At 35.1% G+C, this 18,496-nt stretch overlaps 1 protein-coding gene across 1 annotated transcript in view; it reads right to left on the bottom strand.

The window, feature by feature from the left end:
• Nucleotides 1-310: 310 nt before the first annotated feature.
• Nucleotides 311-18,496, bottom strand: part of CPL4 (C-terminal domain phosphatase-like 4) — a 70,471-nt gene continuing 52,285 nt past the window's right edge. Inside the window, exons 5-8 of the mRNA XM_089832363.1 lie at nucleotides 2,533-2,828; nucleotides 2,167-2,355; nucleotides 1,682-1,735; nucleotides 311-1,480 (exon numbers count right to left, since the gene is read on the bottom strand). Coding sequence (XP_089688489.1) covers nucleotides 1,061-1,480; nucleotides 1,682-1,735; nucleotides 2,167-2,355; nucleotides 2,533-2,828 — 959 coding nt within the window. The 3' untranslated portion in view covers nucleotides 311-1,060. The remainder of the gene's footprint in view (nucleotides 1,481-1,681; nucleotides 1,736-2,166; nucleotides 2,356-2,532; nucleotides 2,829-18,496) is intronic.

Raw genomic sequence — 18,496 nt, 5'->3', positions numbered from 1 at the left:
AGTTGGACTTTGTCATACCTTGCCAGCTTTTGTAGACCCTAGGCTTTCCTGCTCCTAGTGTATTTGCATTTAAGACATTAAAGGGTGGAGGCCCATATAGAACCCTCAATTTACCTATTAAAAAATCATAATCGTCACATTGGAAAGGAAGATTAAAATTTGAACCTCTTTGAGTTGGGAGAAAAAAAATTAAGGGGGTACCACTCTGCTGCCATTGACAAAATCACCAAATCAAGACGTGTGCCTCAAATAATTCCACCCATTCTCTGCTGCAAATTATGTAATCATTCATAATGATCAAACCACCACATTTGCAATACCAAAATGAATGATAATAATTTAATTGACATCAAAAATATATCTGGAGTGATTTGTTAATGGGTTTCACATGTACCACAATGTTCACTTAGTATATGCAGTCACGTGTACTTAGCAACATTGTCGGTTTGTCTTATCAGGCAGAAAATATTCCTTCCAAATCTTGCCCTTTGTTGTACAATTCTCAAGTAAGGGTTTCTACTGAAATATGATCGTGCTATGGAAATCCATATCTAGCACCATTTCCCTTCAAGCGGATGCTGGGATGTAAATATCTAGCCTCTTATCACGTCTCCATAAATACTGAACTTATGTCACAACTCTGCTCAACAAATATCTAGTCAATTGTTATAAATACAACTGCAGGTTTTTTCCCTCTCTCCTTTCTCAGTAGGTTAACTTGTGCACCAGCTACATGACTTCACGATCCAGACTATTTGTTTTCATTGTTCACTGTCAAACACACATTTAATTTAAACTATTACAGAGGTTTCAGTGTTTGTCACATCTAAATGTTATTTTCTAAATAATCTAAAATGCTTCCAGCATGACACAAGATATTGAGCAACCATGACAGCCAAGATTTCCCTGAAAGCGTAGAAATGCCTGGATGTAGAAACGCTTTTGCCATGTTACTGCATTCATTTCCATTTGTTAGAAACTTAGAACTAACAAAAAACAACATCTATGACATAACCATCCAATAGTTTCCACTGATAATATTCCTAGGATGAGTGTGCAATCAACTTTCAACATTGATATCTCCATTTTCCTCTTTATTTTGAATAGATCCATCTCTTTCATCAGTATCTTGAGGTAAGACTGGAATAGATTCAACAAAAGTTGATGCTGAACTATTTTTCTTTGTAGTGATGGAATAGTTTCCTTCAATTTGCCTTTGCCACATGTAGCTTGCTGCTTCAAGCCATTGCGGATGAACCAAATAACGTTTATTCTGCACTGCCCAACGTGCTTTATCAGTTCCTAGGTCTAGAGCAACAACATGTGTTACAGATTCATCTAATGTTGTAGTACATGTTGCTCCTAATTCTTCTGCCAAACGCCAAAGATGATGCTTCTCAGCAGGGTAAGCTGTTGGAAAGATCCGACTGAACACAATTTTACAACTTTCCAATATTTTCAAGCGTACAGCTCTCAAAACCTGCACAAAACCAAACAACAATCACGAAGGCATGTATAAAATTAAACTATGTCATTCACTAAATATTTATCACTATCAAATATTAATTTCATGGCAGTACCACCTATGTACCAATGTGATTTTGAGCAAATTAACATCAATATGATTATATCACAACTTTCAATAGCTGCATGTAATGGTAAATGTAATACATCTCTATACCTGCCTTACATCTCTGCCTTCAAATCCAGAATGAGCAGCAAGTCCATCATTAAGCTGGAGAAATAAAGCCCAATTAAAAGTGGAGGAAAAGAGAGAAAGCCAGAATAGAACTGCCATAAATAATCTCTGCTATATCTCAGAGTTTAAACCTTGTTAGAAATCTACTTTTTTATAGAGGGTGATTATCATCATTTCAGCCCCATATTAAAAAATGCCAAGGGGTGTTTTCTGTGCTTTGTGCATGCCCTTGCCTTGTGAGCATTATCAGCATACATAAGGGAAATGCCATTAGATGACTACTCATTGAAGCTGATCACCGTAGAACTGGCTTAAATTTACAACAGACAACTCCTAGTAAGTTTTCAGGGTCTTCCCTTACCAGGTTTATTTTAAAGGATATTCCTGCACAGTAAATATGCATATGAAATAAACTAATGAAAATCACCAACACATTATTTAAATGTGTCAGGAATGCTGTATCTGACCTTATTGAAAAACATTTGATGCACAGAACGGAGTACACGCAACATGCTTGCAAGAGCGCCCTCTGTCTGTGTCTCATCCCTCATTAAATGTGTCAAAGAGGGGCTCTGTAGGTTAAATTGCCGGCAACTTGAGCTGAAGAAATGGTATCTCTCCATCACTATAAGATTTGATCTATGCTTTGGCCATACCTGCAATTGTTTGGCCATAAACATTAATGTGCAAGGTATATAGTAATCATTCACATGTTAAAGCAGTTGGTGTCAAAATAATTCAAGGACTGGACCAAGAAGGCTAATAGTGATATTCATGAGTGAGTCTAGGATTGTCCAGATTCCTGTTCACATTTCCAGTAATTGAAAACTCACTTGCTCTGTGTCATCAAGAATCACAACTGCAGATTCTGCTCCCAGTACGACATCCAGGTCTTTCTGATGTCTACGTGTACTATCACCCTGTGAGATGACCCTAGTTCCAAAAAGTTTTCCTGTGGGATCAAGAAGCCTTGCCATTTTCAAAGCATAAGCTCGCTCTCCCATTGTATAGACATACATTTCATACATCTTACTTGCCTCCTCCAAAAACTCATGAACAAAGGGCCTAAGTTTTGTCCACATTTGCAATGAAATTAATCTGTACAAGCTCCTTCCAGATTCCCCAATTTCTATCCATTAGAAGGCAAAGGAATAATGAGATCAGTGTTCCAGAAAAGAAAATGCATAAATTGGAAATTGTTGAAAGTAAAGAATCTACATTGCTCTCCTTATTCACAAGAACTTTAAGTTTAAACAATTGAGAATAGAACAGAAAATTTTGAATAAACCTATGCCCTTACTGCCCCTGAACTTTGTTTCCAAAGAGATTGCAACCACAATGAGAGGTGATGAAAAAGACATTGTAGTGGTAGAGCATGAAGAAGATGTTGCAGCAGCTGAGATTACAGAGGTAATTCCTGTTTTTTTCTAAGTTTATAAACTAGTGAAGACTACAACTGGGCTAGTTGCAGATGTGCATTAGAAACAGGGCAAGTGGATATTCCAGGTTGGTGTCAAATGGTTGGGTGTTTGCCTATGAACGCAGTAGATAATACTGCCAGTGAGATTTGGTTGAGGTGGTCAGTTGATGGTTGGTTGTAACCCATGAAGTTGGAGAGGACTGAAGGGTGTCTTTGGCGGAAAAGGACAGTCTATGGTGTACAGAAATCCATGAGGGGGAAGAGAATAAGAGGATGCACTTGGTAGAGAAGGTCGGCAAGTGTCCCAGCTAAGTGCTGGAAGAGGCAGAGGAAAAAGCCTTCTGTCTACATTAGTGATGGAGTTCACTGCAGGTAGTTTACAACCTGGAAGGGTAGTTCAACTACCCATCTCCATTTTGTGAGTTCAACTCACTAAATATTTCCTACCTGGCATGTCTGATGCAGAAGCATCCCAGTTGCATGGGCAATTGGCATCAACCAAAAATAATTGTGTTCTTTGTCTTCTTGTTTTGACTTGCTTTGGTTCTATGATCTTGGCTTCTTTCATTCAGCTTGCTGAAGCTCCACTATGACAATTGAAGGTGTTAAAGGGAAAGTTCAAACTATGGATAAGAATTATAACAAATGTCTTGAGTTTTGTCATCTTATTGGGCAATTGCAAGGTGTAAAGCTAAATTCTGCAACTTTGCCAGCATTCCCACAGTCCAAGTACGAAATATGGACATCCATCAATCAGAAGAGATTGATCAACTTGTGCAAATGTGAAAGTATTGGACACATGGACTGTTTATGTCATCCCTTGGAATGTAATGACTGTAGCACAAAAGAGAATTTGTTTGAAATCCTTAGAAACTGCCCAGAAAATGCAACAGGCAGGTGTTAAAAGCCATCCAGCTTAGTGCTCCAAAAAAACACAGTGAATGAAAGAACAGGCATTTTCTTGGTTTTCCTAGAAACCGATTCCAGCGGTGACTAAAGAAAGGGGGCTAAGTAGGAGAAGCTGAGGGGATTGGGTAGAAATAGAAACAGGCAAAAAGAAGTTGCAGACTGCATATGGGAAGAAACAGAGGTGTAGGAGAAAGAGGGGAGTGCTAGAGGCCAGGAGTAGAATGAAGAAATGAGGTAGTCATTAGATTAGAAGAGAATACAGATGTAACTGCAAGAGGGATGCCATTGACAGACCAAGTCTGTAAACATGTGTTTGCAGATTTCGTAATGTCATGTCCCTTGATTGAAAATCTAATGGCAGTGATTCATATTTTCATTTATGACTAAGAATTTACATGTCATAAATCAATACTAATTATTGAAGGAGAAGCAAGTATTGACAGGGACAAAAGAATCAAATTCCTCGGCTGTAAAACCATAGTATGATTGGCGACAATGATATAAACTTACTAGTTGATATTTAGCAATATCAAAATCCATTAAATAGCTGCACATAAAGGATCAAACACAATCTCTCACACTGCTATTTTATAGAGAATAAAGGACAAGCCTCTCAGGTGTTAGTAATAGCAACCTGGATACTTATATATCAGAGCGAAATGTTTCAAGCATTCAACTGTTATGGAAGTAATCATCATCGACAAATAGCATTGAGTATCATAATAACACGAATACAGACCAATGAATATTGTAATAACATGAATACAAAGGATGTCGATGATATATCTGTCACTATGATACCTTACATCAAACCAAAGACTAGTGTATGATTAACAATGAGGATTGATGAGTAAGAATTCATATTAAACAAACAGCAATCTACAAGCATATTTATTAGGCGATCAGAGAGTGCCTAATAATAATTGATATTATGGACATCAATTAGGATTGAGATACGGCATGTGTTAAGAGATACCAAAGGCAAAGATCTGAATAGAGGAATAATAACTCTCACGGAGATTATTGGAATAACAATTTCCCAGGTCATCAACTATGATTTGCATTACTATCGACTTGACTAAATCAATAATTGGTGATGAATGATTAAACAATAGTTATGTGGTAGCACCTTCACAAGTAAACTAAAAGGCATTTGCGATTATAAGAGAACCAATTTGTATTAGTTACGAACAGGGTGCTTTTTAGTGGTGAATATTTGGTATTTTTGTGAATTTTAAAAATATTTTGCTAGTAATTTGGCTAATGATTTAAGATTTAATGCAACCTAAATCGCCACTTTTTTATTAAATTTAGTTCTAAAATATTTTAAATCGCTCAATAATTTATTTTATTAAAAAAATTGAACTCAAAGATTCGCTACAATATTCAATGCATGATTAGATTTGATTCACCTAAATATTATATATTATCAAAGAAATTAAAATTAATTCACCAATAATTATCATGATTATTAGTTGCCTTAGGGATATATCACCAATTTATTTAGTTTTCACTACTGACTTAAAATGTAATGCAACAATCCTCATAATTTCCATGAGATAAAACATGTTCAATTTCGAGTTGTAATATTCCATGATGATAAGTGAACTTTCTATTATTATTGAGATTCACCAATATTTTCTACTAAAAAATTATGATTCCAAAATAATCTCCAATATAAACAATATTTAAAATTAAAAAATTGAGAGATTCACCAAAAAAATAATTTGGTTTTTCAAAATAATGAAAAATTTACCAATAATTTATATCTTTTTTTAGAGGGGGGTTTCTTAAAGTTTACCCTGGTTACGAAAAGGAACAATTAGGATAGGACACATCTCTTGGATGCAACCGTTGAAGTTCTCCAAGGTATATATTGAGCATCGATATCCTTCCCTCAATCAATAAGGAAGATAGTAAAAGCATTGATAAGAGAAAGGCTTACTTCAATGCTGTCTTATATCCAGTAATCCACATTTATACATCTAGGTAAATATATTCAGACACATCTGGTATAAGGAATTCCTTATTTGGATAAAACACTGAGTTTATCCATGTCTCTAGGGATGCAGGTTAATTTGCAATAACTGCTCACATCTCATACAGCAATATGCTTCAAAGTTAAATATATCATTGGTTATAGTTATAGCACAAATGAATAAATTGATAGTTACATATGATTTAGTTAATGAGTGATTCAGATAAGTAGTATAACAAAATATTATATATTGTTTAATCTCTGTCATAACCCATGATGGGAGAAATGATGATTTCAATTAGGCAAAATAGTGATGAGGTCACTTCTTAAGCACCCCACTCCATGCAGTGACTGAGGACTCCCATGGGGCCACAGAGGACATGGTTGACTGCCTTTGGTTTAGGAAGGGTAGACTTTTGGGACAACCTATTGTGAAAACCCTCAAAAAGTGGACCTTCAATCAGTAAAGACAAGTTAAGGGTGGCTAGATGGAGGGAAATGACAATAGGACTCCACAATAGATAGCCTACCTCATATGCATGGCAAGGGCCAGATGAAGTCAAGGGGGGAAAATGTATCCACTCTTGGGCCTAGAGTAGGAGGTTTCTAGGACACCTCATTGAACCCTCTTAGGTTGAATCGCATTTAAGATAACTCTAGCATTCTTTTGATCCAATTTACATTTCTTTATATGATTATAAATCTTAGTTACCCGGGTTCGCTGTTTTGGCCCAAGAACCCTGCTTGGGTTCAAACTAGTTCGAAATACGGGTCCGGTTCGACCCAAGTTCTATCAAGGTTCGAATTCCCCTAGGCTGGTTTGAACCTGCAATCCAAAATTCGAACTAAGGCTGCCCAGATCGAATTTGGGACGAATTTGGGCGAATTTTATATTTTTTGAGTTCCGGTTACCCTAAAACGTGAATGCAAGTAGGTTATTTTGGCTTCTAACATCATTTGTGGTGTGCAAATAGGTGATTTTGTGAGCAAATAGTGATTGAGAAAAAGAAGTTTGTGCAAGGTGGAGTTTACATCATATGATTTTATGATACTCTATGCTTCTAAGCTTCATAAATATGTATATATAATTTTTTATAATTTTTACATGTTTTTGTACGAACAAACCCAAAACCCTTTCCAAAATTTTGTCGTACCGGCAAACCGGTTCTTTGAACCCATATTTCGAATCGAACTCGAACCGGTAACTAAGTTATAAATGAATACTAACAATATTACACAACTCAAATTATGGATTACACAATTCAAGGAAATCTATACATGGTAAACCCTAACCCTAATCTTGTGCAATTGTAGTTTTAGGGCAAAGTTCTAGCTCAAATTAGAAGGGGGACATTACACATAAGAATGCAATTTGATAATATTGGTTGAATGCAGAAAGTTTCTGCATGTGTTTTCTCTTTTTTTTGTTTTTAGTGTTTGCAAACAAGAGGTGAGTATGCTATGATTTGCATCACCTAGTCACCTATTCACCCAAAAGCACCATTGACAAAGCCCCTTCAAACCCTCCCACAACACAACAAGAAACTAATGCTAAAATTGATCAAATAAAATTTTTAACCTCAACATGTCCCAGAAAACGACATCTGCCAATTGCTGCAACTTTAGAACAAATTGTGAATCACATTCAAACTCTTAGTGACTAACATGATTCTTCCACCAATGGTGTAAGCCAAAAAAAAAGAGATAAAATGTTGATAGTATTTCATATGGTGACTCTAAAAAGTTGAATACTAGCCCAAAATTTTGTTCATCTTGTGAATAGGAAACCAATTGACCCACACAAATCCAAATTTTCCATCAAATGGTGTAGTAGCTTGGGAATTTTTCAAACTTTAGCGATCAGCAGTAGATTTTTTGCCAAACCACTGCAGAACAACCTCAATGATTGTATTTCTTATACAAACCATATACAAAGCACATGTTAACCACTATGCTTTCAGTTTCAGGGTATAGGTAGTACAATGCCTCAAAATGGACCTGGGGAACAACAATCTACGCAAGGCCCTTTCATTACTCCCCAATGCCTCTTTGCCCACACCCACCCACCCAATAACAGGGGCTCACCTCCAATGTGATATAGCAAAACCTATCAGTGATGGTGGACTCTTGCACAGCTGCAGATAACACAGCTCCTAGGTTGCAGAAAACTCAGTAACTTGGAACTAAAAATTAAAATCTATTAAACAAATTTGTTTTGTAAAATTCAATAACAAAATGTATTGAATTAAAATTGACATCCTGAAAGAGAAAATACATTATGGCAAAAATAACATGTGAAAAACACATTTAACTGGCATTTTACCTGCATGGACATTAATGCCCATGGTTTTTTGTGTCTATAAAAATGCAAGTTAAACTTGTGAGTACTCACCCAGCAAAAGAAATAGAGAGTACTCAGCAACTCGGGGAGTGCTCTAAGAATTTGTAAAATATGGTACTAACTATATGGTACAAAAAAAGTCTACACATTTGTTATTCTCCTTTATTTTATGTTCTTTATTCATTCTATGTGAATATCAATGCTAATTTTCCATACAAGAGATTCACAGCATTCCTGGACACATCCTTTTTCATCTTATTTCAGACAAAGACCTGATTCTCTCGTCTCATCAAACGATCGTGAGCCAAACAATTAACCATCAGTAATGATATGAGCCAATTGAATTGAATCTTCATCAGTTGATAGCAACAAGCATTGATTTATCTATATGGTTTTCATGTTCTAGAAATGTTTTTACATTGTTAACCCCGTAGATAATCATCTTAGGCCAAATCTACATCACAGGATTCTCAGCATCTAGAAGATGGCTCATACATGGTATATTTTATTCTATAGACGTTAAAATATATCTCTTTAGTAGTGTATATTGTTTACTTATCATTTTGATGATTTCAAGTATTGATAAAGCATACTGTTTGCACACCTTAAAAAGAACATTGATAAAGCATTCACCAGACATATCAAGTATACTTTATCTCTTTATGGTATATTTTATCACAAAGAACATTGATAAGAGATTTCAAGTATGCATATCATAACATCGATAAAGCATTCGCCAAACATTTTAAAGCTTACTACATAGCATTAGACTTGAACTGAGAATTCACATGTGAATCAATAAACAAATTTAAAAAATTCAAATGCTTCCATTGTCAATCTATGACATACATTTATCAAAAATGCCCAAAGGCTCCATGTTTCAAACATGAAATGACATAAAATGTAAATACTAATCTACTAAATAGTAGACATAGAGTCCAACTCCATGATCAATCATCCATAATAATCATAATGTCACAATAAAGCTAAATATATGGCTGTCCATAAACAACGCATGGTAGGCCTAGGAATCTAAATCAAAATTAGAACTAGAATCAAAGTCACTCCTAGGATGAGGGTCTTCCTAAGACCATGGAACCACCTCCAAAGCAACTTTAGAGTTGACATCCCAGCATAAGGCTTGAATCTAGCGATGCTTAGTAATTTGTCGATCATGTAGCTGCAATGCATTGTGAACAGCCATTAACTTCTCTGATCATCTGGAGATAAGGTTGTTGCACGACTGATTGGATAAAGCTATATGTGGACTAATTCCTCTTTGCAACAGAGGAAATGACAACCTACTATAGACGACAAACAGCAAGTTCTCTTACTTGCAGTGCATACTACCATGCTATCTCCACCATCCAGCAAGGTCCTTTTGAGCTCATGTAGCTCTATCCATCCCTGCCTTTGGTCTTCCAAAGATTGGACTACGAAGATCAGTAAAGGGCCTTAAAGAAGTCGTCTTTCACCTAAGTTGAACACAAAAAAAATATCTTCACCTCGGTTGAACACAAAAATAAATAAAAATAAATAAATAACTTTTCAAATAATGAAGAGATAAGAGACCTACTTTGCTCTTTAAATTTTTAATTAAAAACTTGAAAATCGCCACTTTATTACTAGAAGGGACCACTCTCCTGGGTCTCGATGCATAACATTTGGGATTGAAAGCATAGTTTGCCATATAGAGCGGGGTGTCCATAATATTCCATCGTCACGTCACAATGGGCCTAAATGCTCTTCATAAAATCTCAAAGTAGGGCCCTACTATGAATAGCTTTCTTGATCTACCCAAACATGCTATCTAAGGTCTCATAAATCTCTCCTAAGTAAGGAGAGTCAATATCAACATATCTAATCACCAGCACAATAGGCTCAATGAAGGAGTATTTGCAAGCGCAAACAAGTTACAATTTAGAAACATCTTAAATCTTAAATAATAAAATCAGCAAATGCTAAAATCAGATATAATTTTATAAAATTGGCAATACCGATTTTTCTTTGCTTCACACTTCTTCACTCTGATGTGTTTGCCTCATGCCATCTATCCCACTATGCATTGACAACCATGGATTGTGGATGCATCTAGACCTCAAGCATCCTCTCCAACAATATATATTATAAAGTAGTTAACAAATCTAGACTCCATGGGCTCGACGAATTGCTTATTCAAAAATGATGTAAACAATGCAAGAGAAATGTTATGGTCGCAAATAAACATTTGCACATCTCTAGCCTTTGAAACTTGCCTTCATCCAATCAATTTTTCCAATTTCCTTCAAGGTATGCACGTAACAAGGGGTCCAAAAAATGTGCTTATAAGCACACTCCACCATAAATCCAACTAACTTACACATGCGAGCTAAATCAATGACTATTTGCACAACATTAGAGGATCCAAACTCTTCTATAGCATCTCTCAAAATCTGAAATTTAAAGGTTGCATCATTCTTTTCCCCTCAACAATCTATTGCACTAACAAAGCAAAAGCATATTGTGCTAGTGACAATAAGATTGATGAGCAATTGATGTTTGATATTGGTCCACCCATTCATGATGATAAAGCAGACATCCCTCAACAATGTATGTCTCATATCCTCTATCAAAATACTCGCTTTGGAGTACTCTACCAAAGTGGTGTATAATTTGATTTCTCTAGGTGGAATAAATAAGGAACCAACAATGCAAATATCTTTGCAAATTTGTTTTAAATGGGATGAGCATTTAACATGGAATGTTATAGCATGACTAAAAAGAAATCTAGCAATACATGATTTAGCCACTTCTCGTGCTTGCAAATTATAATTTTCGGCAACATTACTTCATCTCTTAGTCTTATTTCCCTTTCCTTTACTAGAAGAGGGAGTGGCACTTTCTTCCCTTTAAGAATGACCATCCATGCATCTTGTAGTCATTGACATACTAACTTGCACATTCTCTATTGAAGTCCCTTTACTTAACGCCTCCCCCTCTATATACAATCTAGTTGCCTCAATTTTTTGCATTTTTGTTATTTTCTTGCAACCTTTCACCCCTTGACCACTTTCCCACAAAAGATCCCAAAATAGACTCTGGTATAGCTGCCCTTATATTGTTTGTTTCACAAATGCCACTCCCATACTCTACTACCCCCAGATTTTTCTCTTATCTTTATAAATTCTAGTAGCAAATTGTAGGAGAGGCCTCTTGGAGTTGAATAGACCTTTGCAATGACTTTAAGAGCTTTGAAAGAACACTCAAATGGTTAGAGGTTGATGCCCATCCTACATTCACATTACTTGAAGACACCCCAATGCCTGCTATACTACAAGACCTACTTCTATGAGATGTTTCTTGCACTTGAACTTCCATGCTATCACTACTCCCCTCACTCCCACTATTGCTCGTGATTTTATTCTTTTTAGAATGTCATATATAGAGATGCAAGTTGAAGAATAGAAATAATAAGCTTGCAATGTCCTGCCTAATACCAAGTGTTTAAGTCTTTAAAAAATCTAAAAACAAGTAGCTGAAAACAAATGAAATGAAAAATATACTTCTCATGAAGAAGATTGATGTCAAAACCTCCTCTTGCATATGTTGGTCAATCCATCACAAACTTCTCCTTCTTCACAAGCTGCTCTTCTTTTTCTTAGCAAATGCATGAAGTGAACTCTCATTTTAATGTCTTCAATTGTTTTATCTTCTAAAATTGGTTTTGAATTTTTTAATAACATCTATTAAGCACATAGGATCGACTAAAGCAAGCAAAGAATTAAAAAATTTATTTTTATTTTTCATGTCTCACTTTTATTGCTAAGTCATCGGGTATGGAAATTCATCCGAGGATGGTTGAGGAACAGCTAGATTGTCCCCAATATGGATTTTTGTACCTGCATGCCCAGCAAAACAAATGATTGTTTCGGGGACTGTTTCCAAAATTTTCTAGAATGTGCATCAGATGGGGGATGGAAAAATGAAGTCCTTACATCCACACACTGTACCGGGGTGAGAGTGGGGCAACAATGCCAAAGGACACATCCCCATGGAGCATCGAGTTTCATTACAGCAATTTCACAAATTACCAATAGTTTGCACATATATACAAATGGATAACTAATCTAACATACAAGAAATCGGCAATAACAATAATATATGAACACATTTAAAACTAAAACTGCCTTTTTCTATGACCTTATAAAATTATATATCACAAAAACTCATTTGTACATAGTGTAAAAACCAAAAGGCATTAAAAGTTTCTCTTAAATTTCTCCAAGTTTAACGCATTTTGGAAAAGTTTCCCCTATTATAAGCTTCCTTGTGTAACTGACTTGCAACTACCTAGTAACTACCTCAATTACCTTTCTAAAGTAAAATAAATAAAATTAATGAACCTTGTATGGTTATGTTTTGCATAATGTTTTTAGAAATAAGGTCTATTTCTAACCTTTCTTTAAATTAAGCCAAATAAGTCACTCACAAAAAGGTAACTAGCAACCTGTAAAACTTTTTTTAATTTTTAGTACAATATCACATTAAACTTAGCAATTTGCAAGGTATGAGATGTGTTGCAACTGTAACTTATATATGAAAATACTATTGTCAATAGCACTAATATACTAACAACGTTTAGTCATGTCTTATCACCAGAGTTATGAACACAACCATGTCTTGAACTAAGATTACTAATAACACTTGCCATAATGCTATTTTGCTATTACACCTTATACTTTCATTATAGGCTTTAGCAAATTCAGATCTTCTTTTTTCATCCCTTTGCTTAAGGCAGTATGAAGTGCAAGCAAGAATAATGGTACATTGGAGTCTGCACCATAATATGATCCATTCATAAATAGAGCCCTCACGTCAACATGTAGGTGGCTCGCCAGCACAACATTGCCCTTCAAGTTGTGGAGCAACATGAGCCCTTATGATTCTTTATTAGATCTAACTGAACTTGTAACTTAAGATCCATTCACTTGTCTTAATATTTTTCTTGATAAGGTAATTGTTTCAAGAATAAAATTCTTCTAGAAAAGTGTTGTGATTCTCAAGTTTCAAGATAGTTAGCACATTCACATTATGGTACACCACTAATCATCCAAAGCACATGCATAAAATTCTCAACACTATCACCAAATGTTTATCACTTGTACATATTGGTCTCTTGGTCTTGGCTCTTGTGATGCTTCATTACTACTAAATGCTTATGTTCCCACCAATATTCACTTAGGTGACATGTCACGCTCCCAAATTAGTAAAGCATAGTGTCTACATATTTTCCCTTCTATTTTAGTTTGACCATTGTCCACCATCCTCTTGATATTCCTCTTGTTGTATTGCCATTCAATCTCTCATGACATGCTTAACTATTACCCTTCGTGACATATCTACTACAAGTGAGGACTTCCTATTGGTTCACATGTGCACTTGAGATAACTAGGATATGATTGGCAATGCACATGGCCCAATTGTGTTATGTCACATGGCATCTATCTGACATTGGTAGTAAAACTTGTTGGGCTGCAATTGGTACTCTCGAATTTTGTTAAGAAACATTTGGAATGGCAATCTATTCACCCCCATCAAACATCACATCTCAACCTACTACTATCTTTTCATTGAGATGAGACATTGACCTTGTAATCCTTGGTGAATTCACTATATCCCAACCTTCAAGCTTAAGGCCTCAAGTTTGTCCTCTTCTTCTTTACACACAAACATAGACACTATGAAAACTTTCTCTAGTATCTTACCCTTTAACACCCTATAAAGACACCTATTTAGAGTGTATGCAACACATGGGTTAATCTAGGTTATGAATCATGGCCTTTGTTGCTTCTATGATGGATGTGTTCTTTGCAACCCAATTCTACTAACATTTCTAAAGACATGGTCAACTCCCTCCTAGTTCCCACATCTCTACAAGAATCGAAGGTCCTTAAAGGTACATTCATCCCCATTTTCAAACATCAAAACCTTAATAATCTTTTTAGGTTAGTTCCTCACAAGAGTTCTTTGGAGCTTTCCAAAGACCTCGCCTTTGGTCTTCTTACTCTCAATTTTGTGAACCCCCTTTCAATTATTCGATACCTTGTGATTGTTTTTGTAATTGAACAAGCTAAGTTGGAGGTTCTTCATCCTTTTTGAATGATTTGGAGCTTGATGAGCTCACATCAACTTCTTATCTATCTAGGGATTTTGATTCAGCTTTCCCAAGCATAGAAAGAAATTAAATAACATCTTCCTATTTAGGTTGATCTGACGGCAATGTAACAGAAGAAGGCAATGTTAACTAGCGTAAAAATGTCGCAATTCATAAACCATGAAAAAAAGACATAGTTATCCTTATCAGATTTTTGGAGCCAAATCAAAAAAAAACTCAACAACTGATGGAATGGTTCTCACAACCCTATTGGCATTGAAAAGGGTTGTCACAACTTTGTTGGCACCCAATATACCTTTCATCATAGTCCTAAAGTTCAATCAAATCAAAGACCGTGTGAAAAATATTAACTCATTAAAAGTGTTGTGAACATCAGCAATTAAAGTTGATTAAGTCATTGAAAGGCCAAAGACTCGAAAGCAAATTGCTATCACAAAGATGCTAATAAATAGGTATTAAAAAGCATCTTAGATGGTCATCACAACATTATTGATAGCTGATCTTGTTTCCAAAACTACATCAACAACCAACATGTTTTCAATTTGCAAATATTGATCAAAGGGCCAAACATAAAAAGATTCCTCTACTATAGTTCTTCATTTTGATATGAGATAGTTTCCGAAACCCTTAAAATTTTAAATGAGCTTAAATAAAAAATCTAATAGATATTCATAAAACCAATGGATATTTGGAGAAGTTCCCATGACTTCTACAAGTTTGATCTCACTATTCGCATTTCAAGCACCTTGAATCCACAAAACACAATCATCTTTCCCAAATTAAACATTACCACTATGTAATAAGTAATCTTTAATTCTCTTGTATCACTAATAACCCAAATTAGTTTTCCCAGAAAATTGAATTTCTAAAAAGTCCTAAATCTTTATGCACTTCACGATAATTCTACAACTACATTTTTTATACAAAACAAAACTTCACTTGAATTTAGTCAACTTGAACTCCAAGCTAAAAAAAATTTGAATCCTCCCAAATGAAATGTGAATATCAAGATTACATGTTTTCATAAGAGACAAATCTTTAACAAGTTAAAAATACCAAATAAAGTCATGGGAATCTAGATTACTTTTTGGGCAAAATGTGTCATGTCCCTTCTTAGTTGCATCAAACAAAACTTAAATTAATAAATGGCAATTTTTTTACGCCACATTAAATATACTAATTGTTAAATCTTTAAACATAAAATATAAATAAAATAATAGCACTAAATATAAAGTATAATTATAATTTAATTCCGCCATCTATGTATTGGCCCTATGAACCTAGCTTGCAAGATAATATAAAAAGTTGATGCATGTGTCATTTTTGGGGTATCTAGAGGTATTGAGATGATTTTGGAATTATTTTTCTAGGCATGATTGTTAGGATGCAAACCCTAGCATGAGATGAGTGACTGATTCATGAGAGGTTGTTATTTGTGCTTCAAATATCAGAAGTTGCTTGATGATGTTAATTCTGTAACTCCGGTAATCATGACTGATCTGAACTACAGATCGTACAGACTGTAATGCATGAATATCCTTAATAGGATTTGCCTCTTTGATAACCTTAGATGATTAACCTTAGCGGCGACTTCCTTAGGAGCATTTAATAGTGTTCTTTTGCATAGTTGTTGTTAGTATAATTACTAACTAATTTAAATTATGATTTCTAGGAGACGTCGATCTTGGAAAGTAATCAATAGTTTATACATCACGGCCGACCTAGAAAGAGTCATGTCCTTTGTAGGGACATGCCTCTGGGTGCAATATAAGTATGAGGTAAGAATGAGGTTAGAGAGCACACAAGATACAATTAAGTCTGCTCCTCTACATTACTTCCTTATGTGATTTATTTCAGGGATAAGAACGTTTCCAGAATAGTTATTATATTATAAGTAACACTTCCATAAAGGTCTGATATATTCAAGACCATCTTCAGCAGTCCAGAAAGGCATTATATCAGTTTAGTTGTTCTGAATTTTCAGAAACTTTATAGATGAAACTGTTGAGTGCACTACCACGAGGCCACCTACCGAACAACACACTTCATGGAGGAGCAATCCAGCCAATAAATCAACAAAAAGCTCTCCTTCTCAAGCATTCACAATAGTCCATTCAATGGGTACAAAGACAAGAACAACAAATAAGTAAACAAAGTATACCCAATAAAAACAACAAATTCAAAAGGCACTAGTGGTTGTGGCAATCTTGAACCATTAAAAAAATGGATACGCAAAGGCCAACAGCTTCAACCATGCAAAGCATTAAACTAGTGTCACCTTAACAGGTGTTTTTCATTTCATGAGAATTAACTTCTTTGTTACCCAAATTGGGTTTTCCAAATAAATCATGGAGTGGTTTGTATCAATTGATGACAATTAGCTCTAGCATGGGAGGATGTACCACATCAACTTTAACAATTTGGTTAGGATAAGTTCATCTCACATTGTTAGAGATTTACCAAGGCTGGTCAAACTAGACAATGTGATATGCAAAACATGTCAAGAAGGAAAACAGAGGAGAAACTTCCAAAGCAAAAGATCATTTGTCTACAAGTTTACTGGAACTTGTGCTCACTGACATTTGTGGTCCTACTAGAACAAGAGGTTTTCAAGGTGAGAGATTCTTTATACTATTTATTGATGATTATTCAATATATATTTGGGTTGCATTTCTAAGAACAAAATCAAAAGCAATTGAGAAATTCAAGACTTTCAAGGCTAGAGTACAAAATGAATGTGGTAAAAGGATTAAGTGTTTGAGATCTGATAGAGGTGGGGAGTTTACTTCTAATGAATTTGTATGATACAATGAGAATCTTGCAATCAGAAGACAATTGTCAACAACTAGAACACCACAACACAATGGTGTTGTGGAAAGAATGAATAGAACACTTTAGGAGGCATCAAGGACTATGATCAAGGAAGCAATTCTACTAGCAATTTACTAGAAAGAAGCTATGCACACTATGTACACACTGACAAAAGTTTTCTACCGAAAAGGTATTACAAAAATTCATACGACCTTTGGCATGGAAGAGCACCTATTGTGAAATACTTCAAAATATTTGGAAGCAAATGATATATTTGAAGAGATGAAGACAATTTGGTCGACTTTGATAATAGATGATTAAGGAATAATTCTGGGATGCTCTATCGGAAGCAAAACTTATTGGTGTTATAAAAAAGGCTAAATAAAGTTGTGGAAAGTGTGAATGTGAGGGATGATGAAGACTTTCATGAACACTAGGAAAGTCCGTTGATTATGAGATGGATACAGATAAAAAGAAAGAAGGTAGAAGAAGAAGAAGAATCAAAACCGACACCTACATCTACTAGCAAGACTCCAAGATATGTACAAAGAGATCACTCTAAGAATCAGTTTATTGATGAAAAGAACAGAGCAGTTATAACCAAGAGTGAAGTGGCACACAAAAAAAGCTTTATTATGTCTACTATCAGAAGTTGAAACTAAAACCACGACAGAAGGCTTGTCATGATTAAAGTTGGATTAAAGCAATGAGAGAAGAATTAAATCAGATTGAGAAGAACCAGACCTAGGAGCTTGTTCCCAGACCGAAAAGGAAAAATGTGATTGGTTAAAAAAGGATAAATAAAAACAAGTTGGATGATAATGGAAGGGTTGTAAGGAATAAGGCTAGATTAATATGCAAAAATTAAAGGAATTAAATTTGATGAAACATATGCACCCATTGCTCAGATGAAGGCCATTAGGATGTTCTTGGCATTTGCATCTTTCAAAGAAATCAAGGTTTATCAGATATATGTCAAGTCAAGAGTTTCTAAATGGAGAACAAAAGGAAGAAATATACATTGCGAAACCGGAGGGTTTCAGATCAAAGAGAAATCCCAATGCAATTTGCAGATTGAAGAAGGAACTTTATGGATTCAAACAGGCACCTAGAGCCTTATACGATAAGTTGAATAAATAATTTGATCAATCAAGGATTCATGAAAGGATGGACAAACAGTAATT

Source organism: Cupressus sempervirens, chromosome 5 (assembly GCF_028749045.1).
Source record: "Cupressus sempervirens isolate cs-2001-9-10 chromosome 5, ASM2874904v1, whole genome shotgun sequence".
NCBI classification, from domain to species: Eukaryota; Viridiplantae; Streptophyta; class Pinopsida; order Cupressales; family Cupressaceae; genus Cupressus; species Cupressus sempervirens.
Note: the sequence above shows the minus strand (reverse complement) of the source record. Positions and strands in the feature narration are given on the sequence as shown.